The sequence below is a fragment of the Molossus molossus genome, unplaced genomic scaffold, assembly GCF_014108415.1.
Source record: "Molossus molossus isolate mMolMol1 unplaced genomic scaffold, mMolMol1.p scaffold_m16_p_12, whole genome shotgun sequence".
Classification (NCBI taxonomy): Eukaryota; Metazoa; Chordata; class Mammalia; order Chiroptera; family Molossidae; genus Molossus; species Molossus molossus.
Window position 1 is genome coordinate 4,521,831 of NW_023425347.1, and position 24,359 is coordinate 4,546,189.

The following is a 24,359-nucleotide window of genomic DNA, read 5'->3' on the forward strand; positions in this document are numbered from 1 at the left end:
ATAATACTGAAAGTGTATCAGTCATTCTCCTGCAGGTCAATTGTCTTTGCTAAATTACTATGATAATCTTACTCCTACACATTTTCTTTCTATCCTTCACTTTCAGCATCAATAATTAGGTCTTTCTTATGTAGAACTACCCAGACCTCTTAAATTTTTTGATGATGGTCACAAAATCATTGCATAAACTGTTCAAGTCTATTATATCTATGCAATAAAGGAATATTGCAAGAAGTATGCATCACTAAAAATGATCAAATATTATAAGGTATAATTATTCTCCAGAATTTAAAAATAACGAAGTCATTAATTAGTCATAATTAAAAAGTGTACTAAATTCTAAACTATCAAGAAATGTGTTTAAGCTAATAAATAGTTACAATCAAGGTAATCCCTTAGTAAATATAAGAAATGTGAATAAAAAGAAAAATATTTTAAGCATATGTTAATTGATAAAAAGCATATCCATATTTATTATTCTAGATATATCAGACTACTTTTAGAGAACTTGGAGAACTTGAAACCATTCACCTGTTGGAGGCAGGCAGTCCTTCCAATCAAAATAGCCTGCATAAATTCCAGGTTCTAAGGAGCCAACGATGGGATCTGCTTTCAATTCAATGTAATTCTCAAATAGTCTTTGGTCTAACTCTTTCAGTGAGGCCATGCTAACCTAAAAACATATAATAAAGAGTAATTATAAGTTGTCCATTTAAGGGTGATGGAAAAGGTAATAATGTAAATTTAAAAATACTTCAGCATAGCCCGGCCCGTGTAGCTCAGTGGATTGACTGTCCCATGGACTGAGAAGTCCCAGTTCGATTCCTGGTCAGGGCACATGCCTGGGTTGCAGGCTTGATCCCAGTAGGGGGCGTGCAGGAGGCAGCCAATCGATGTTTTCATCTCTCTCTCCCTTCCTCTCGCTCTAAAAAAAAATCAATTAAAAATATTTTTAAAAAATACGTCAGCATATTTTAAAAGTACTTAATTTTCCTACAAAAACCACATTTTAATTTTATTTATGTCAGTGATAAAGATCACTTTAGCACAGCTATTTAATAGAGTAAGAACGAATCCCCATGTGTGGACTACAGGGCATTTACAGAAAGCTCAGCCCACGTGAGTTCCTGCTAGCGGTGGGGATGAAGCAGGGTGAGGAGGTTAGCTGTCAACACCAGTCCAACAAGTCTGTGCTGGGTCTCGACGGCACCCAAGAGGCCAAGAGGGTACAGTGGGTGGGTAGAGCACTAAGTTTGGGGAGGAAAGAGTCTGTGGGTGCAGGCTCCTCTGTAGTGGACTGGGCACCTGTCTGCTTCTACAACACTGACCCACGGAACACAAGCTTCTCTCCAACACCAGATCTAGGTTTCAAGAAGCTCAGGTTGAAAAACAAATAAACATCTAGTGAGTCTGGTGGCTATAAACAAGGGTATCTGTCAAGCAGTGAAATTCAGCTGTAGAAGAGAAAGGCAACAACATGAGCTTAGAAAAATAACAAAAATGCTTAAAGAGATTAAAGTATAATATAAAACAAGACTTCATGAACATAAAACATGATTTCCAAAGCTAACAACTGACTAGATTAATTGAAACTATTGGTGACTACTAAGATTGAAATTAAGTGCAATTAAGTACTTCAAAGCACAGAGTAAAAACGTAAATGGGCGGAAACTATGAAGGGAAGAGACTCAGAAGAAAGATCCAAGAGCTCTAATACACATCAAGACATTCAAGTAGAGAGCTATGAGCAGTTAGAGAAGAGGTAATAATTAAGCAACCAATAGAAGAAAATTTAACCGGATCTAAAGACTGAGTTTGTCATTTGAATAGGCTTGCTGAGTTCCAGGCTAGACTGTTAAGACACTGTACACATCTAGGCAAATACTACTAAAGTATCAATTCTCTAAAAGAATAAAAAGAGAAAGAGGAACTCTTTTAGGCTTCCAGATCAAAAAAAAAATTTACCTACAAAAAAAAAAAAAAAATCTGTCTGACGTCAACTTTCTCAGAGGTAAAATTGGAACCCAAAATCAGGGGAATAATATCTATAGGAATAAAAGAAAGGCAACCCAAGAGTACTATATTTGGCTAAGATATCATTCACTAATAGAATTCAAGAAAACAATTTTTGAATATACCAAGATTCAAAGAATATATCATCCATGTAACTTGAGAAAAGCCTCTAACCTAAAAGCAAATACATCAGATTGAGGAGGAGGAACAATTGAGGAAAACAGTGGTAGGGAATGAACCTTGAGCTCCCTTACCCTCCTTCATCCCTCTCTCTTTCTCTAATATTTAGAAGCATAAACCTAAGCAGATAATTAGAGATACGCTGGGAATGTGAAATACAAGTGCCAATTCTTGAAAGAGGAGAGGCATCCAAAAAGGAAGCATTAATAAGAACCTAGACTGACAATGAAAATACAACAGATCAGAATCTGTGATAGAGATAAAACCATGGATTTTATAGCCAGAGATGTATCTCTCAGAAAGAAGAAAGGTTTAAAAGAAGAAAAGCTTAAAGTAATGTTTTAATCTTTTATTTCCAATAGCTAGAAAGAGAAAATTAAACTCAAAGAAAGCAGAATAATTAAAGATATGATCAGAAATCAATTACATCTTTAAAAAGATTAGTATTAGAGAAAACTACCAATGCCAAAAGTAGGCTTTGAAAGCATTATTATAGTTTTATGTAATCTGTTAACACAAAGAAAATTGATAAACTTCGGAAAAACACAACTTTCTAAAAATGGCACAAGTAGTCCTATGTAGATAGAGTCCCTAACAGAGTCCATTATTTCAAATGCTCTCATATGATGCCAACTTCAGGACCAGGTGGTTTCACTGGTGAATCCTACCCAAGCACTTAAAGAAGAAATTACCACACGCAAACTTGATCACAGTCCAGAGCCTGAGAATATTTCCTATTTTGTTTCATGAGGCCAGCAAAACCCTGATATAAAAAACTGACACAGACATTGTAAGCACAGAAAATTACAGACCAATAGGCCTCATGAACAAAGACATAAAAATTCTAGCAAACTACTGGAAAATTGAATCTATAAATAAATAAAAAGAATACAACCCGGCTGGTGTAGCTCAGTAGTTGATTCCAAGAGGTCGTACCAAGAGGTCGCTGGTTCGATTCCTGGTCAGGGCACATGCCCAGGTTGTGGGCCCAATCCCCAGTGAGGGGCTGCAGGAGGCGGCCAATCGATGTTCTCTCTCATCAATATTTCTATCTCTCTCTCCCTCTCACTTCCTCTCTCTCTAAAATCAATAAAGAAAAAAAAATTTTTAAAGAATACATTATACAGAAGTGGAATTATTTCAATAGATGAGAAAAAAGGACTTGATAAATGTCCCTTCTCCCATTTATATTCAAGATTATAACAGAGGCCCTAGTCCAGGTAATACAGGAAGAAAAAAGTATCAGAAAAGAAGAAGCTGAACTGTCTTTTCACAACATAATATAACTTATAATAATATATTTAAAATTAACACAAAGATAATGAATAAAACGTTAAGACTTAATAAAAGATAAATCATAGATCTGAATATAATAGCTAAAACTACAAAGCCTCCAGGAAAAAAATATTCAAGACACTGGAGCAAATATTTTGACAGGATAGGAAAGGCATTAAAAATTTTTTTAATTGACAAACTGATCTCATCAAAATTAAAATTTTCTACTCAAAAGATACCATTATAAGAACAGAATGGGAGGAAAAAAATAGACATCTAACAAAGAATTTATTTACAGGTTTCTAAAAATCACTCATAGAGAAATGAACAACCCAATTAAAAAATCAGTAAGCGGCCCTGGCAGTGTGTCTCAGTGGTTATGGCCCAAGCACGCAAGGGTCGCAGGTTCCATCCCGGGCCCCAGCTGGGGCTTGTGCAGAGGCAACCAATCGACGTGTCTCTCTCACACTGATTCCTCCCCCCTCTTTTTCTCCCTCCCTCCTTCCCTTCCACTGCTCTCGAAATCAATGGAAAAAAATCCTCAGGTTAGGATTAAAAAAAAATGAGTAAGTAAAAGAAGATATTTAAATATGAATATCTGAATGTATAAGATGCTTAACATCATTACTTACCAGGAAAGTCAATGAAAGCAATGAGACTGGCTAAAATAAAAAGAGTGATAACTTTATCAGTGAAAAGATGGAGCACCTGGAAGACTCATACATTGTTGGCTGAGTGTAAAGTAAGAGTCAACTTTGGAAAACAATTCAAAGTTTCTAATCAACTTATTCCATGACCAGCAATCCCACTTCTAGGTATATACAGAACCCCACTCAACTTCCAGGACCCCTCCATGGATGCCTGAAACCAAGGAAACCAAACCTTATACATACCATGTTTTTTTCTATACATATATACATATGATAAAGTTTAACTTGTAAACTGGGCACAGTAAGAGATGAACTAATAATAAAACAGAACAATTATAACAGTATATGGTACTATAATAAAAGATATGAGCGTGGCCTGGTCTCTCTCTCCAAGTATCTTATTGTACTACATACACAGTGTGGATACGCTGGACAAAGGGATTATTCACATCCCAGGGTGGGGTCGAATGGGACAAAAGAAGATTCCATCACACTGCTCAGAAAAGGATGCAATTTAAAACATGAGTTGTTTATCTGAAATTCTTCATTTAGTATTTGTATTCCATGCTTGATCGTGGGACTAAAACTATGGAAAGCAAAACTGCACCTGAATGGGGGAACTACTGTATCCAAGATAAGAGAATGCGAATGTCCACAAAAAGACTTTCACAGCAATGTTCACACCAAATATATTTATAAAACCTACAATTCAAACAACCCATGCCCGTTATCATGAGAGTGATAAACAACATTTGGTTATCCAAACTCAGCAATTAAAGATGATAAATTTCTGAAAGACACAATTTTGATGAATCTCAAAAATTGTTAAGTTGGAACAAAAGCAGCCGGATAAAAAAGGCTACATACAAACTGTATGATTCCATTTTATATTCAGTTCAAGAACAGGCAAAAAATCTATGCTGACAGAAATCGGAACAGTGGTGAGACAGTGCCTATCGACTGGAATGGGGCATGAGGGACATTTTTATCTTTTGATCTGGGTGGTGGATACTTGGATGTGTAAAAAGTCACCAACCTATACACTTAAGATGTCTGTGTTTTACTGTATATAAATTATACCTCAATTTTTGTCAGAGAAAGGGGAGATGAAAATAAACGATGAGTAGACAGATACTAGGCAAATGAAACGAAAAAGAGGGAGTGGCAGCATTGATATAATGGAGTGACAAGGCAGGATTAAGGTAAACAGTACTCACCTTAGAAATTTTGTGAGAATTTAAAAACACAATTTGAGGAGCCTGTGTAGCACATTTAAAGCACATAATAAATGCCAGCACCAATTATTATTATTATTTTATTATTATTATTTTAACTGCCTGTTATCACTGATGCCCTGTTCAAACCAGTTATGAACACAAGATGTTAACTAAGTGTACTTGACCCTACTGAAATCCAAGGCTAAGGCCCACCCATCACTAAAGCACTACCTGACAGTGATGGATGGAAGTTAAATGAAAAAATCCTGTAAAGAAATCACAGTCTAACAGAAAAGAAAGACAAACATTCTTGGAGCTCCATGTTAAAAAACAGGGTTATTACGGAAGCAGAGTGTTTAAGGGGCACTACCGGGAGGACGGAAAAGTCTCACAGGGAAGGTGATGGCTGAGGGCACGCTCCCCTAACCAAAACAGCACACTTATCTACAGGAGAAAAGAGGGGGCAGGGTGCTGATTAAAGAATTATGTACTCAGTATAGCTGTACTCACTCAATTCCTACATATTAAAACTGGGCAGCACCTTTTAAAGTACTTCAAACAGTTAGTAATGACTTACAGAATACAGACTACATTAGGAAGCAGTATTTCAGATGTAGTACTACTTGCATTAATCTACCATGATAACTTCTTTAGCAGCAGAGACTCTTCTATCACATGCCGGACCTGTATCACACTGGACTGGTCCTGGACAACAAAAACCTGCCAAGTCGCATTTCCTCAATTTCTATACAGTTGTCTTCAACTCACTTAAAATAGTTTAAAAAATTAAAAATCATTATTTTTATTTATTTTAATGTTCCAAATTTAAATTTTTAAATTTACTATTTCAAAAAAAATTTTAGTAAAAATGCTTTTTAAAATAAAATGTTTCTGAGAAAGAAGAAAATAGAAAACAAAACCTGTTTTTTTCTTTTCAAAGATGACAGAATAAAGTACATTTAACTGAGCCATCTCTATAGAAATAAACTCATCAAACTTCTAACTGAATTTGAATTACTAGGTTCAGTCAAATTAATATATTTTAATTCATTACAAATGTATAGCTAGACAGATGACAAACCAACATTCTTTTATGTTACTGAACCATAACTTATCAAATGTGGACAAAATAAATACCGAGTAAATAATTTTTTTTTAATCCTTACCTGAGGATATTTTTCCATTTATCTTCAGATAGAGTGGGAGGGAAGGAGACAGAGAGACATCAATGTGAGAGAGACACATCGACTGACTGTCTCCCATATGACCCCAGCAAGGGCCGAGGATGAATCGCAACCGAGGTATGTGCCCTTGACTGGAATCAAACCCGAGACTTATTGGTCCATGGGCCCACGCTCTAACCTTGGAGCCAAACTGGCCAGGGCTAAATAATTAATTTTTAAAAATAAACTCCTAATCCCGAGTAGAAGTGATACTATTAAAACAAACAAAAAAGAAAACCATGGATAAAACAAGATACACTCTTGCCCGAAACAGAAGAACAAGCGATGTTTCTAGGACTTGTCAGTGAGCACCATCATCAATCACTTCCTTCACCTTCCACTGAGTAACCTGGTGACGTACTGCTAATCTTTATTATCATTCCCAAAACTTTTTTTTCCCCTTGGATTTTTTATAATCAAGCTAACTACCTCACATCCCATTCATTAGGTGTCACTGGATTGCTCCAATCTCTCCAATCTTCTGTTAAGGAAGGGAAGAAGAGATGGCTTTTGTTTTGGCTGTACACTGTATTTGATTTGAGACCACCTACATAGAATGATCTGAGGGATGCTGGAAAGAACTTGACTGCCAGACCACTGTCTCCTACACCAGCGATTTTCAACCTTTTCCATCTCATGGCACATAAACTAACTGCTGAAATTTGTGGCACACCAAAAATATTTTTTTGACGATCTGACAAAAAAAAAAAAAAGGTATAATTTTGATTAATTCACACCAGATGGCTATTATTGTATTGGCTGTTGTCATTTTTTTTATATGCCTCTGACTAAATAAATAGTCAGGTACTGCATGGTTTTTATGTTTTGTTTTGTTTTTTAAATCCTCACTGAGGACATTTTTCCATTTTTTGTTCAGATAGAGTGGGAGGAAGAGAAAGGAAGAGAGAGAGAGAGACATTGATATTAAAGGGACACATCGAGTGGCTGCCTCTTGCATGACCCCAACCAGGGCCTGGGACAAACTGCAACCGAGGTACGTGCCCTTAGTGGGAACTGAACCCGGGTCTCTCTGGACCACAGGCTGATGCTCTAACTGCTGAGCCAAACCAGCCAGGGCGGTACTGCACGTTTTAAAAATTATTGTGACACAACGGTTGAAAATCACTGTCCTACACTTATATTGGAAATTATACCATTCCAGAGTAAGTTAATAATTTTCCATTACTTAGTAAGAAAAATAAAAAAGTTTCTGAAAATGATAAACTGAAATAAAATGTCAAAAGACACTAAGTTACAGCAAGATTAGATACAACTGAGAAGAAATGAATGAGAAGAGAGAACTTCAGAAATAACTCCTAATCATTTCACAGAATTAAAAAGATAAGGGAAAAACATGAAAGAAAAATATGAGACATAGAGAATAGAGTGAGAGGTCTAATAAGTATCCAATAGGAAATCTTGAAAGGAGAGAAAATAGTGAATAGAGAAACATAAATATTCAAAGAGATAATGACTGAGAATTTTCCAGAATTAATTAAAGGTATAAATCAAAGTCAGGAAAAAAAAATCATCTTATCAAGAGACATATTATAGTGGAACTACAGAATGTTAGAAAATACCTACAAAGTAGCCAAAGAAAGACTTTCATATATGTCTTCTAGTAATCAACAAATTAAGACCAAAATAAATGAACAAAAGGAATGGATACAGAAGATTCAACAATATAATTCAAAAACTTGACCTCACGGACATGTATGGAATGTGGCATTCAAAACTGAAAGACATAATCTTTTTAAGAAGGTAGAATTTAAGAAAACTGATCATGTATCCTGCAAAGCAAGTTTCAACAAAGTTAAAAACATATCTTCTGACCTCAGAACCATTAAGTAAGACATTTGTAATAAAGAAAACTAATTCCCAATATGGAAAAGATTGCTCTCCCAATTTGGAAATTTACAAACACATTTTTATATATGTTATGTGTCCAAAAAACCCCACAAAATGAAAATTAGAAAATACAAAACTGAAAAACTAAAATACCATATGTTAATATGTGGAACATAACTAAAGAGATAAAGGGATATTAAAAAGGCAGAAAGGTTTGGAATGAAGGAGCTATTTAAAAAAAAATTAAGCCCTGGCCGGTTTGGCTCAGCAGTTAGAGCATCGGCCTGCGGTCCAGAGAGACCCGGGTTCAGTTCTCGCTAAGGGCACATACCTCAGTTGCAGTTTGTCCCCGGTCCCAGTTGGGTTGTGCGGGTGGCAACCACTCGATGTCTGTCTCTCTCTCTCTCTCCCTCCCTCCCTCTTCCTCTCTCTCCTTCCCACTCTCTCCGAACAAAAAACAAAAAAATGTCCTCGGTGAGGATAAAAAAAAATTAAGCTAAGCACCCAAATTATTGCAACAGAAAAAAAAATATAAAGAGAGATCAGAAAGAATGATATACAATTAAGCTAAACATAATCAAATATGTAAAATATAGCAAGATGGTTCAAGTGACACAAAAGTCTCTAAAACTGACAGCTGTAGGTAAAGAACCTTCCTTCCACCCCAAGCTGGAATAAAGCCTCAATCAAGAATTTAAGGAGACTTGTTTCATGATTGCAGCCCAAGTAAACTGAAAATCTGCGATTATACACACTCTAAGTTAGACGTTTGCTTTTTAAGGACTAGAATAGGTTAAAATAGAATTTTATATATGTAAAGAAGTTCTTTGGAATTATATAATTGCAGCTACCACGATTTTCCTATTCCTTTGGTGTGTTTCCATGGGAACAATTTTGTTATTTATTTTAAGATATATGGTGCTAGGTCAGAATGCATTCTGGATTTAGAATGAGAGTACTTAATGCTGAGACCTGCTTTACTCTGCACTTAAATAGGTCAAATCATTACATTCTCTGCGCATCTTTCTATATTAAAAAAGATGGAATTAATAATACCTTAATTACTTCACAAGTTATTTGCATCAAATATACTTGTATATTTGAAATCATTCCAGCTTTAAATGATCATTGGTCACTAAATTTAATAAGCTCCTAAAAAACAAAGCTATTTGTGTACTTTTCCAATATTATAATTCATTCTACTTTGGAAGACGAGGAACAAGATTACAGGAACTAACAAGTGCTCATTTTCATCCATCTGCTGGTAGAAGTACCAAGAAGAAAGCAGGAGGAAATGCCCAGACGAACCCTTGGCAGACCACCAGTTCATACCAGGGAAGAGATCTGAGAGAATGTCTAGTGTCCTGTGACACTCAGTAAGAGCCCACAATAAACCATTATCTCCAATAGAGAAACAGGGTGAAAGAGTGGATACCAAGACATTCGCGTGACCTATGTGCCCCATGATTTTTCAGGGATCACACCTCTAGAGCTATCTGTCATTTGAAAACAGAACTGTGAAAACCAACAGCAGTTGGCAATCTTTTTTCCCTTAACGCAAAAATATAGTTTACTTGGTTGGCATCATGAAATTAATGAATTTACTCATAACAAACAGTTAACACAAATGTTATAATCTAAATCTAGTTTACTGTTTACACAACTGAATAATTTGAAAATATTCACTGGTCAATTTAAAAAATTACAAATTCTGAATGTGAAAAATAGCCTACCATTTATTCTAAGCTGTACTCCCAAAGCTTTCATATTACCTTGGTCTCAAAATGATCTAGACAAAAACTAAGGAGGGTATCTAAGTCTATTTATATGTCACTTTCATGCTACTTCTTAATGATATAAACTGAAAAAATAGATAGCTCCTATTGATAACTTTAAAAAATATATATTTTTGATTGGAGAGAGAGAGAGAAACATCAATGAGACAACATCGACTGGCTGCCTCCTGCATGCCCCCCACTGGGGATCGGGCCCACAACCTGGGCATGTGTCCTGACCAGGAATCGAACCAGTGACTTCTTGGTGCATGGGTCGACACTCAACCAGTGAGCTACACCAGTCAGGCCCCTACTTATAACTTTTTAAAAACCTAAAGAAAACCAAACTTAATGCTTCTGCTATATGCAATTCCTAATCATTTCATGTATTTTTAAATAATTAAAAAGTCTCCACTAAATATACTGTTATCATTATTGTTACTGCATAAAAACAGTGTCCACTTTTTACTGCAAAAGAACTCTGTACATTTCTCAGCACAAAAATTTCTGGAAATAAACTTCACTTTTGGCCCTATAGCCTTAAGTCACAACATTTCTCATCAGAATGATTAACCTTTACGAAAAGGCAGGAAAACAAGACAGAGCCACCCACTTTGATATTTTCATTCTTTGAAAAAAAATTCCAATTGAGCTCATAAACTGGAACCATCATTTGTAAAATATATGTAATCCATCAAGAGTACATTTTGATTATAAGATTAACAAGATCATTATCTTTATTATTCTTTGCACTGAGAAAACTGTACTGACATTAAAAAGTGGTTCTAGCTTAGTTTTACTTAGAAATCTGATAAACCTTTGCCCAGGAACTAACCTTTAATAACAAGGTTGCTTCATTTTTTCCTTTTCTGCTTACTTAAAAATATATAAACGACAAAGTAAAACGTTCTAAAAAACCTACTCCATTGACACAGGACTATTTTTTGTTCAACCTTGCTACTTCCATGGAGTAGAGAGTGAAGAGCATGTGTTTTTCAGGTAAGATGTTAAGCAAGATATTAAGCATCCTGCCGCTGTTATACACCAGCTGTGCGTGCATGCACACGTCCATGCTAAAGCACCTGTGTGCTGCTTAAGTAGTGAAAGCAAAAGGACATCGCAGACACATGAAAAGGGAGAAAGGAAAAAGTGTGAACAAACAGGAAAAGATTTATTTAGAGACTCAGGGAATCTGCTCCTGGCTATAAATAAAAGTTATGATCTAAAAACAGCCAAATTTGAAATGATTCTTAAAGACTTGGGTTTTATGCCTTCCAGTCATTATTTTCTTCCCTTACTTTTGCATAACTTAGGTGGGGAGTAAACCAGCTCTAATCTTCAGAAAACTTTGCTCTAAAGGAAAAGAGAATGTATTAAATTAATTATTCAAGGTGAGTTATGAGAAGGATGGGAATTACTCAACGACAGTGGGATGAAGATGGGGAAAGAATATGGGTGTGGGGAGGGCAACAAGAGGGAAAAGAATAGGAAAGTAAAAGAAAGAGGGTGCTGAGGAATAGTTTGGAAACTAAACTGATAAAACAACCAACTTAACATAATCCATTTACCTGTGTTATTTTTTCTATTCCCTGGAAGTTGTACTTTTCAAAATGTTCTGCTATATTTAGGAAGGTGTGACGTTGCAGGTAGCAGCAATTACTTAGGACTATCAAAAGTTGCTGTTCCTAAAAGCAAAACAAATTTTTAGAAAATTACATTTACAGTAACAAATGAGAGTCTAACAGGTATCATTTATCACTTATTAAATTTAATTACAATCTCTTGGTGTTTAATATCAACATTCAATGCTTTGGTTTTCTTGGCTCCTTCTTTCTCAACATTAACATAGAGACAAACATAACAATTCTAACTGCTTATTATCACATAATACACTGAAGAGTCAAATAATGTTCCCTTTGAAATTTAATAGCTGTATAGAGAAACAGATTGATGAAACACAGTTAACTAAAGTGGGATCAGCTGTTGTTCACATGAAAGGGGTTCATGCTATTATTCTACTTAATATTTTGTGCACAAAAAAGCTATAAAATTGATATTTTAAGTGATTACAAAAATTATAGAAACTCTTAGAAAATAGTTTATAAGAAAATTATGATACAATCTACATGATGGGTTCCTTAAAAAAAAACGTACCTTTGCAGAATTGTTTATGTAGGATAATTTCCCTCTTTTGGGGAGTGAAGAGAGTTAGGGGACTCCCCCAGTGTCAGTAATAGAGGATTAGAGCCCCATGTTCTATACTCTCCAGAGTTCTAGCTGCTTAAAGTCATTTGTCAGCAAAATCATAGACCCCAATGCTGATAAATAAGACACCTTTTACAGTTCAGAAGAACTACTTTTATAAATAAAATTCCAGGAATGGCATTTGTCACTGCTACTGTGGTTCACAGACAGACTTTCCCTGTGCTCCCTCCAGCGTAAGAGCATTCTCCGGAACAAATATGACTAATTTAGGGCCGTAGTTTAAGATCCCTTGACTAAAAACTAAGGCAAATAACATTTTCCAGGAAAAGTTCTCACTCATACTTGTTTACTATTTCATATGTAATCAAAATAACTTATGTTCAAGTCAATATGATAAACACGGAAATAAATAGGCCCCTGCCCTTTGAGGTAGACAAATGACAGATGAAATACACTCTTGAAGCATAGATTATATTTCCTAATAATTTAATTTAGCCCCATCACATTTTTCAAAATTTTCTAAATCTAAAAATATATTATTTAATATGTTCACATACTTAATATGTCCCTGTCTTTATTTGTGGCAGAGTGTAGTCTATTCAATGCCGTTTCTGGTCTGCAACAAATATAATTAAAAGGCCAAGGAATTACTAAGGTACTTTCAAGCAAATGAAACACTGCTGATGGCACTAATACTGTCTGGGTGGGAAATGGAGTACAGAACAAGGTAGAGAGGATTATGGTGTGTAAACTCCTCCACACTTTGTGTATAAATGACAAGTAAAAGTCAGAAAGACAGCAGTGAACAGCATTGGCAAGGTACACAGGTGAGGCAGGGGGTTGGAGGCCATACTGCCTCTTGCCCCAGACCAGACCTGGTGTTACCCTTTTGTGGTCTTTGTAAATAAAGCACATGAAATAAGTAAACATAATGTCTCACCAGCCACTCTAAACATGCTGTAATCCTCGAAATTCTCATCTGGACTCCTAGTTATAAAATCAATTCTTAATTGCCTTATTCTTCGAGTCTTCCCTCCAAATATCAGCCTTATCTAGGAGTCCACCTGAGCCTGCTATATCTTCTGACCCCTATTAATTCTCTTTAGTGGAAGAAAAATGATTCTTCCCCTAAAATGGAAAAACTATTTGAGTGATTTAAAGTCTTACCCTTAATAACTGGTTTCCCCCCTCAAATCTAACCAATCAGAAGAAACATAAGTGGAAGAACAATTGAATAACACAATCAAATAATCAAATTCTTATTAACAAAATCAAATAATCAAAAGCTTATTAACAACTTAGATGAGTATATATGCTTGAAAATAACAATGCAACCTATGAAAGGTAGCACTTGCAAACTATGGACTATAACCTCATGTATTATTTCAGTTATTCCTCACCGAAACTCTGAGATATAGGCATGACCATCCCAACTTTGTTCAGAAGAAAACTGGACAACCTCAGTGATAGTCCAAGGCTATTCAATTAGTAAGAAGAAGACCAGGACAAACCAGTGTCTTGTGACTTCAAACCTAGACCTCTTTCTATCATAACTGCCCCTGGTAAATAACAAGACCTTAAGAAGATTTCAATAATCTGGGCCAAATCTCTGGACCGAAGGCCGACGCTCTAACCGCTGAGCCAAACTGGCCAGGGCGATCTGGGCCAAATCTAAGAAGGTATTACAGAAGAAGAAAAAATTAGGAAATAAATCTGGTACCAAATAAATACTTTTTGGAGAGCAAAATGGAAGAAATAAAGTCTTGTGAGTAGCAAAAGCAAGTATGAAACGGGGTTTTGGTTGACAGTAAGCTCAATGTAAGTCAACAGAGAGATGTACCCTAATGTGTGGTCTGGCTGCTTCCCCGTAGTCAAGGTCACATTGGAGTCCTGTGTCCACCCTTGAAGAAGGACCAAAGTAGACTTAGAGGAGAACTACCACATCAAGTGACTACAGCCTGTGAACTGGGAGGCATCTACATGATTTAGTGTTAGGAGAAGGAAAGATCCCAAGCACACACAGCAGCTGTTTTCAAACATGGGAAAAGTTATCATGTAGAAATTAGGCTTGTTCTAAAAGAAAAGAAAATGACTGGCAAGGTCTCTCTCAATTTAGGAGGATTTTCCCTCCAGCTCGTGGCCCCCTCTGGCCCTCTTTCTAAGTTCCCAATGGAAAGAACATTGTAAACTCTCCAGAACAACTTCCTCAGCTCCTATTCTCTCAAGACCCTGCAGGTGGCCCCTTGGCAGTCTAACGATGTGATTCTCCCACTGTCACACACAGCCTCCTAATTGCCAAGGTCACGAGGCTCTAGTTTTCATCTGATTGAATCTGAACCTCATCTGTCTATTGTTAAATATTCCTTTGTTTAAATGGTCTTTTCCATCTGTCTCAGGAACATTATTACTCTATCTGGATTTCCTTTCTTTGATTATTCCTTCAAGAAAACTTCAAGGTTCTCTGCTTCTAGCCATCCCTTAAATATGGTACCCCAATTTTATTTTTATATATTTGACTCTCTTCTCATGCTACTAGTATTTTCCCCAATATTGTTATCCACTCCCAAGCCATATATTGCTGATTCATAAATCTCTATCTATATTTTTCTCCTGGGGTCCAAATAAATATATCTAATCTCCCACAAACTATCTCTAACTAAATGTCATTTATTTAATACATCTGGTCCCAAAACAAATTTTTAATCTTTCTTTAGAATCTATTTTCTTCCTGAATTCTCTCTGTGAATGGTACCATTATCTACCTAGCCATACAAGTAATTAAATCTAGAATAGATGTTATTAAAAATTACTTTGAAAAACTATACTTTTCCTAATATGGAAATGCAGACTAGTGCAGCCACTGTGGAAAACAGTATGGAACTTCCTCAAAAAATTAAAAATAGACCTGACCTTTGACCCAGCGATCCCATTTCTGGGAATACATCCTAAGAATCCCAAAACACCAATCAGAAAGAATATATGCACCCTTATGATTATAGCAGTATTATTTAAATAGCCAATATCTGGAAATAGCCCAAGTGCCCATCAGTGGATGAGTGGATAGAAAAGCTGTGGTATATTTACACAATGGAATACTACACGGCTGGAAAAAGGAAGGAACTTTTACCATTTGTGACAGCATGGATGGACCTGGAGATTACTATGCTAAGCAAAATAAACCAGTCAGAGAAAGACAAGTAACATATGATCTCAATTATATATAGAATCCAATGAACAAAATAATCTGATAAACAAAATGGAACTGGAAACATGGGCACATGGAACAGACTGGCTAGTACCCGAGGGAAGAGGGGTGGGGTGACTGAATAAACAAGGTGAAGGGATTAGCTAAAGAACATATATGTATATTCTATGGACATGGACAATAGTTCGGTGAAGACTAAGGTAGTAGGAAGTGGGAGTGGGCGGAGGTGGGCAAGAGGGGGGGAGGGGGACATCTGCAATCATGTCAACATTAAAATTTTTTAATAAAAAATTTTTTTTAAAAACCCAATCTTTAAAAAAAAAAAACCCAAATCTTTTATTAAGGAATTCCTATTTATAAATATAATAATTGTGGAAATGATACAGGCCGAAAATTTAAGTCATATTTTCTTAGTTGAGTGACACATACACACACACACACATCCTTCAAATTTATGACAAACTAGAGAGGGTTATTTTTTTATATAGCTGGAGTTTAGATTTCAACAGCTAAATTTATATATGTGATAAAATACATATACACAGGCACGCGCCCCCCCCCCCCCCAGGTTTTGGTTTTGGTTTTGCCATGGAACTCTGTATTAAAATAAAATGCTATTATGGAGTTTAGAAAATGAAAAAAGAGAGAAAAGCAGAGCTTCTCTGGTGAAAGAGGAAACATGGGAAAGGAACAGGTGTCTGCCCTCTGTCGCCTCTCCAAATTTCAGGCATCAGGGAACTACTAGACACCTAGTTCACACTCAAGAATCTGCATGATACAGAGAGTAAGTGGAAATAGTTAAGTTATAACTTCAGCTAAAGAGATTTTAAGTACAGAATATATATAAAATTATATTTCAGTAAACTTTTCACAAAATAAAACACAACTCCAAAGTACAGAGTAGTATGCTATAGCACTAATATAGTAGATAATTTAGATAGATTTATGAAATAGTCATTACATAGTTTTAAAATGACATATTTTACTCCCTTTTTATCATCTTAAGTATTTATCACCTTACTTACAGAAGTCAAACTGAAGTCTTCATGAATACTTCCAAACAAATCAGGAGAAGAAACATCAACAGAAAGGCTGAATATAAAAGAAAGAAAGAGAAAAGTTACAATCAAAGCCTTAAAATAAAAAATGCATCCAGCCAGTATGGCTCAGTGGTTGAGTGTCGACCAATGCACCAAGAACTCACCGGTTCTGATCTCCAAGTGGGGGGCATGCAGGAGGCGGCCAGTCGATGTTCTCTCTCATCCATGTTTCTCTCTCTCTCTCCCTCTCCCTTATACTCTCTCTAAAATCAATAAAAAGAAAAAAATGCTAATACAATGTTTGTTGAAGGACATATATATATATATTATACACACACACACACACACACACAAGTATTACTCGGCCATATAAAAGTGAAATCTTGCCATTTACAACAACATGTATAGACCTAGGTATTATGTAAATGAAGTAAGCCAGAGAAAGACAAATACCATATGATTTTATTTACATGTGGAACGTAAAAAGCAAATTGAATAAACATATAAACAAACAAAATCAGACTTACAAATACAGAGAACGAACTGATAGGTGTCAGAGGGAAGGTCGGCTAGGGAAAGAGTGATAAAGGTGAAGGGGATCCAGAGGTACAAACTTGTAGTTATACAACTAATAAGGCACAGGGATGTAATGGACAGCTAAGGGAATATAGTAAACAATATAACTTTGTATTAAACAGATGATTATTAGAATTATCATGGTAATCACTTCATAAGGCTATAAACACTGAATCACTATGTTCTACACCTGAAACTAATATAACATTGTGTATCAACTATACTTTCATTTAAAAAAATTAATCTTTCGATCAAAGATCAAGTAACTTTATATAAGCTTCTAATATTTAACAATAGCTCAAAATAGACATTATAAACTATCTATTAACATGAGCCATTGAAATGTGGTTTTGGTCTTCCCAATGACTTAATTAAATTTAAAAAACAAATCAACAAGGGAGAAAATACCAAATAATTTAATTTCTAGGTACAGACTTACATAATTGAAATTGTTGTGACTATCAGAATCTCCACGAGGCTTTTTCAAGCTAACCTTCATAGTTGACCATTTACAAGTGAGTTAAGTTAGAAAAGTAGTTAATTGCTCACAAGTAAACAGACATACAAAATTATACAGAAGGAAATATCATAAATCCACTGATTAATTTAAAGATACAACAAAATCATAATAAACACCTTAGTAGGAATTCTTTTCTTTAAATCTAACCAACTGATTTAGAATTCATAAGAAAGACTTTTAGCCTGGCCGGCTTGGCTCAGCGGTTAGAGTGTTGGCCTGCGGTCCAGAGAGGCCCCGCTAAGGGCATGTACCTCAGTTGCAGTTTGTCCCCAGCCCTGGCTGGGTCGTGTGGGAGGCAGCTACTCGATGTGTCCCTTTCACGTCAATGTTTCTCTCTCTCTCTCTCTCTCCCCTTCCCACTCTATCTGAACAAAAAATGGAAAAATGTCCTCGAGTGAGGATAAAAAAAAAGACTTTTGGATAAAATTATCAAACAATATTTTAAAATAGAGAAGCAATAAAAAATAATCGGAAAAATATTAAAAAATAAACTATACTTAAAGTAACACAAACTGATCGAAAATATAGATGAATAAATGAAACAATATAAAAGTTCAGAAATACACTGCACTATATATTAGAATTAAGTACTGTATGAAACAAAAATTGTAACAAAACAATACGAAGAAAACATTTAATCAATAGTTTCAGGGAACTGATTAGTAATACAATTTCCTGGTGGGTTTATGTGTTAAACATACAAAATCTAATTTTTTTAAAAAACAGAAGAATTAAATACTTATTAGGTATCAGAGAAGTGATAGTTTTCTATACTGAGGCAAAAACCAAGGAAATAGACAAATAGGAAACAACTCACAATTATTATTAAAAATTTTTCATTTATTTCAGTATTACGTATGTCAGAGCATATATCGTAGGTGCACAAAAATTATACATGCCAATGTCATTCAGAAAAACTACATTTAAAAAAAATTCTGTAGCGACTTCTGGTCAGGATAGCGTGTAGGTAAATGCGGTATAGCCTCCTCCCACAACCACATCAAAATTACAACTAAACTACAGCACAACCATCATTCAGAACCACCGAAAATTGAGCTGAATGGAAGTCCTACAACTATGAAATTAAAGAAGAAGCCACATGAAGACTGTTAGGAGGAGTGGAGGTGTGGACCGGCTGGTCCCATACCCACATATGGCAGATAAAAATCAGGAGGGACACCTCAACTGTGAAGGTCCTCCCTGAGGAGTGAGGGGGTCCCTGTCCCAGGCGTCCAGCTCAGGGCCCCAGTGCTGGGAATAGATGTCCCCATAACTTCTGGCTGTAAAACCAGCAGGAACTGAGGCTGAGGGAGGCTGCAGCTGCTGAAGCCCCAGGTCGTTCCTCTTAAAGGGCTCACGCACAGACTTACTTGGACTTGCTCCATCCAAGCTCAGAGGGGAGGCAGCTTGAGGGGCACCAGAGACATACAGGGAAGAACTGTGGCCTCAGGACAAGGGCTGGAGAGGCAGCTTTCTCCTGGAAAAACGTGCTGGCAGAGGCTGATGTTCCTTTGGTGAGCCCTACCCTGGGGCAGCAGACGGCCACCATATCTGGGACTCCAGGAACCTGGCTCACACTATTTGCCCCACCCTGATGACTCCCTGAGGCCCTGCCCAACCCAACTTTCGAGCCCACCCAAGCTATTTCCAGTGGCTTTACCACAGGATTGGCCTGTCTTGAATCCTGCTTTAGATTTTCCTAAATTCTCTCAAACAAGCAGCATCTGGTCTCAGCGAGCCCCATACCTCTCATTAAGTGGCCCCAGGCCTGGCACTAGAAGCAGCCAGCCTTGGTTCACAACTTGGCTTTTTCTGGGCAACTCCAAGCCCAGCACAAGAAGCAGCCATCATCAGATCACTTTGTAGCTTGTGCTGGGTGGCCCGGGATAGAACACAGGCGATGGCTGACCTGGCCCTAGAGACAGCACACTCAGTAGACAGTTTCAGACCACATCGAAACACCACCACCCAACCACCTCCACAAGTGACACATTCAATGAATGGACCCAGTGGGTACCAGAGCCCTGATGAAGTAAATCTTGCTCTGTGTGGTGGGCCCTACTTAGCTGATCTTCCAAAGTAGTCAGAGGCCAGTGGTCAGTGGGCACAGCCAGTCCTTACAGCTGATCAGCCTGAGTAAATCCCTCCCATTGATGTGCCAACAGCAATCAAGACTCAATTATAACAGAAGCATATACAGTCCACACTAGGGGTGTGCCGTGAGGGCCCGGCTGGGGTGATCAGGGAGGTTGTGCCACTGGATCCTACAGGACACCTACAAAAACATGCCACCCTATGAAGCTTAGGAGATATAGCAACTCTACCTAATACATAGAAACAACCACAGGGAAGCAGCCAAAATGAAGAGACAAAGAAACATGTCCCAAATGAAGGAAAAGAATTTAACAAAATGGAGATAAACGATCAATCAGATGCAGAGTTCAAAACACAGGTTATAAAGTTGCTCAAGGAACTTGGTGAGACATTCAAGGAACTTAAGGAGACCTCCAAGGAACTTAGTGAGACCATCAACAACATAAAAAAAGGACCAGTCAGAAATGAAGGATGTACTAACTAAAATAATAATTTACCGGAATCAATAGTAGAGTAGGTAAAGCCAAGAAGAAAACCATCAATTTGGAATATAAGGAAGCAAAAAACACCCAATCAGAACAGCAAAAAGAAAAAAGAATCCAAAAAAATGAGGATAGTATAAGGAGCCTCTGGGACAACTTCAAGCGTGCCAACATTCGCATCATAGGGAAGCCAGAAGGAGAAGAGAAAGAACAAGGAATTGAAAACGTATTTGAAGCAATAACAACAGAAAAATTCCCTAACTTGGTGAAGAAAACAGACATACAAGTCCAGGAAGCAGAGAGTCCCAAACAAGATGAACCCAAAGAAGACCACACCAAGACACATCATCATCAAAATGCCAAAGGTGAAATATAAAGAGAGAATCTTAAAAGCAGCAAGAGAAAAGCAGTTCATTACCTACAAAGAAGCTCCCATAGACTGTCAGCTGATTTCTCAAAAGAAACTTTGCAGGCCAGAAAGGAGTGGCAAGAGATATTCAAGGTGATGAAAAGCAACATCCTACAACCAAGACTATTCTATCCTGCAAAACTATCATTTAGAATCAATGGACATATCATGAGTTCCCCAGATAAGAAAAAGCTAAAGGAGTTCATCACCACCAAACCAGTATAATATAAAATGCTGAAGGAGAACAACAAAAATATGAACAATAAAATGGCAATTAATACATATCTATCAACAATCAAATCTACCAACAAAATGAGCAAACAGAACAGAAACAGACTCATAGACACAGAGAACTTTTTGTTGCTTGCCAGATGGATGGGGGCTGGGTGAAAAAGATGAAGGAATTAAGACGTACAAATTGGTTGTGAGACTGTTGAACATCAAAGGGAAGGGGGGGAGGGAGGGCGGAATGAGATAAACCAAAGAACTTCTATGCATATATGCATAAACAATGGACACTGACAATAGTGTGGGGAAGGTTGGAGGGAGCGAGATTGGGGAGGAGGGGGTCAATGGGGCAAAAAAAGGGGGACATCTGTAATACATTCAACAATAAAGATGAGCTAAAAAAAAAAAAGAATAAATTGCTAAACTGATGTCTATAAAAAAAATCCTATAGAGCATTCTGAAAAATATTTAAAAATAAAAGAATTATCACATGAATTTGTAAATATCAAGATTTGTCCTCTGCAGCCCAAGTAACTAAGCCGGACCCAAATTAATTCGATTAACATAATCAGTCTTTCACAATAGTGTTAGTGAAACTCTCTACACCAAAATTGTATGAGTTAACAAGTAAGAGTTATATATATTTTAATTTTCTACTTTATTTATAAAACTTCATTTGGATAATTACTGAGCTAATCATGTGTTCAGTTTGCTAAGATGAGTTCAGAAGATAAAGAAATTATGTAAAGAATATACATCAAATATAGAAAAATATAACAACTTATCTCCCTAATTGAATGTCTTAGGATATAAGACCAAATATGTAACATCAGTCTGTATTTTTAATGCTCCTAAATGCATGAATGAGATTCATTTCAGTTTTACTTACTGTGTAGTATCTACATCTGCATCAGGCTTGGTGCTCAATTGTTCCAGACAATATATAAAAATCTAAGTCAAAACATAAGAAGTTTCAATGACATAAACTGTTAGATTCTAATCTATTTGAACATTAAAAATAATTTTATGTAAATAAAAAAACAAATACATGTCTTTATGAGGTATGTATGTAAGAATGTATGTCTACATCTCCCATAGATTATACATTATATATCCACCAGTGTATGTTGCACAAGTAACAAAAAGTAAAAAGCATCTATATTTTGATACAAATATTGAACTTGCACATATTTTAGTGCAAGTTCCTTTTACTCGTTCATTCACTCACATGCTCAACTTTGTTTATGTGCCCACAAAACACTGGTCCCAATCAAAGAACTGCACACTCTGGACACAGTGCAAACAACTAGCATGCCATTTCCTCTGAGCTCTAACAAAATTATATATAAAGTCCCACAAGAAAACAAAACAGGGGAGCATAACATAAATGAAATATTGGGGTATTATTAAAACAAACTGAAATTTTACCTTGAACTTTGTTACCTTACTTGGTATTATATACCAATGAAAAAATATTTAATATAATATATGTTATACATACATTCTAAATAAGAGAGGGTTGACAAATAATTTACATTATTTCAGGCTCAGGGTATGTGTTTTTAATTACCTGCATGATATTGATGCTTAGTTGGCAAACCTCCTCCTGTGTTTTCGGTTGTTGAAAGACCTATAAGGATGAATTTTGGTGAAAATTTTTGGACTTCACTAAGAAAACAAAACTTTCATTTATGAAGTGCAATATAAAAAGTTAACACATGGAAAATTGCTTCTAGTATGTATGACCTTACTCTGAAAGGGGCCATGAATGAAGACCAGGACTACAGCCCGTGAGTGTTCCTACCCACAGTGGTTCCGCCCTGAGAAGACAGTGACATGGAGCTCTTTAACACCTGTCACTTGTTTTCTCTGTATGGAAAGTGTTAACAATGCAAGTAGTATACCTACAACACTTACATTCACATTGTTAACTTCCATCAACCCCTCTCGGAATCAAGAAATGAAGAGCCTATCTATTTAAATGAAATAAAATAACAGGCTGTCAGAGGGGAAAGCTCCTGTGCTAAAACGACTTGGAAATTTACAACTGTGAGTCTGAAACAGAGGTGAAATAGAACAGAAAACTCACACTGGCTTCTCCAGGCTTGCAGTCTAGAACTCCTTTAAGTGATTGCAGAGAATGTACAATGCACTGTTCAAACTGATATGGCTAAAGGAGAAAACAAAACAAAACGTGTATCTTAAAATTAAAAACAAGCATTGGTTATTAAGACATTAAAAAGAAGTGAATATGGCCCTGGCCGGTTTGGCTCAGCGGTTAGAGCATCGGCCCACGGACTAGACAGTTCTGGGTTCGGTTCCTGCTAAGGGCACGTACCTCGGTTGCAGTTTGTCCCCGTCCCCATGGGATTGTGTGGGTGGCAGCCAGTCGATATGTCTCTCTCACATCGATGTTTCTCTCTCTCTCTCTTCCTCCCTCTCTCCTTCCCGCTCTATCTGAAGATAAATGCAAAAAATGTCTTCGGGTGAGGATAGGAGAAAAAAAAAAAAAAAGAAGTGAATATGGCCAAAAACTCTCAATTTTTCATATTTTATGGAAAGGAACAGACATAAAAAAACGACAATAATCTAGTCACCAGGATTTAGCTTTGCCATGTTTTGCACTTGATATTTAAAAACAAGTGAATCTTGAAATTCTAAAGTCCATCGAATTCAATAAGAACAGAAGTCATGTATAACTAAAATTTTTTCTTAAAAATTCTACTCTTCTGAGAGGCAAATGACACAATAAAAAATGGATACAATAATTTTAAACCCTGCTTGCAGGGTACGGTCTGCATGAGCTCGATCTCTTAGATATTCCACATCTCTGGTACTGCTCAAGAAAATTTAATGTTGGCCCTGGCCGGTTTGGCTCAGCGGTTAGAGCGTCGGCCTGCGGTCCGGAGAGACCCGGGTTCGGTTCCCGCTAGGGGCACGTACTTCAGTTGCAGTTTGTCCCCGGCCCTGGTTGGTCGTGTGGGTGACAGCCACTCGATGTGTCCCTTCACGTCGATGTTTCTCTCTCTCTCTCCCTTCCTCTCTCTCCCTCCCACTCTATCTGTACAAAAAATGGAAAAATATCCTCGGGTGAGGATTAAAAAAAAAAGAAAATTTAATGTTGATAACGATCCTGAAGAGACCCAAGATCTGTAACTTTAACAGTCATTACAGCCCTGGCCGGTTTGGCTCAACGGTTAGAGCATCGGCCTGTGATCCAGAGAGATCCGGGTTCGGTTCCCGCTAAGGGCGCGTACTTCGGTTGCAGTTTGTCCCCGGCCCTGGTTGGTTGTGTGGGTGGCAGCCACTCGATGTGTCCCTTATACATCGATGTTTCTCTCTCTCTCTTCCTTCCATTCTATCTGAACAAAAAATGGAGAAATGTCCTTGGGTGAGGATTTAAAAAAAAAAGTCATTAC

General features: G+C 36.8%; 1 protein-coding gene across 17 annotated transcripts in view; it reads right to left on the reverse strand.

Annotated features, from left to right (window-relative positions):
• EXOC2 (exocyst complex component 2) overlaps positions 1-24,359 on the reverse strand; it is a 206,102-nt gene that overhangs the window by 25,672 nt on the left and 156,071 nt on the right. For 11 of the 17 annotated variants that reach the window (XM_036257415.1, XM_036257413.1, XM_036257405.1 and 8 more), the window contains 7 exons: positions 23,030-23,110; positions 22,511-22,570; positions 21,830-21,891; positions 16,617-16,683; positions 11,750-11,866; positions 4,101-4,130; positions 532-673 (listed from right to left, as the gene is read on the reverse strand). In XM_036257415.1, the coding sequence (XP_036113308.1) occupies positions 532-673; positions 4,101-4,130; positions 11,750-11,866; positions 16,617-16,683; positions 21,830-21,891; positions 22,511-22,570; positions 23,030-23,110 (559 nt within the window). Of the gene's footprint in view, positions 1-531; positions 674-4,100; positions 4,131-6,501; positions 6,524-11,504; positions 11,535-11,749; positions 11,867-16,616; positions 16,684-21,829; positions 21,892-22,510; positions 22,571-23,029; positions 23,111-24,359 lie in introns of those variants that run through there. The other 6 variants (XM_036257408.1, XM_036257411.1, XM_036257416.1 and 3 more) reach the window with 5 other exon arrangements.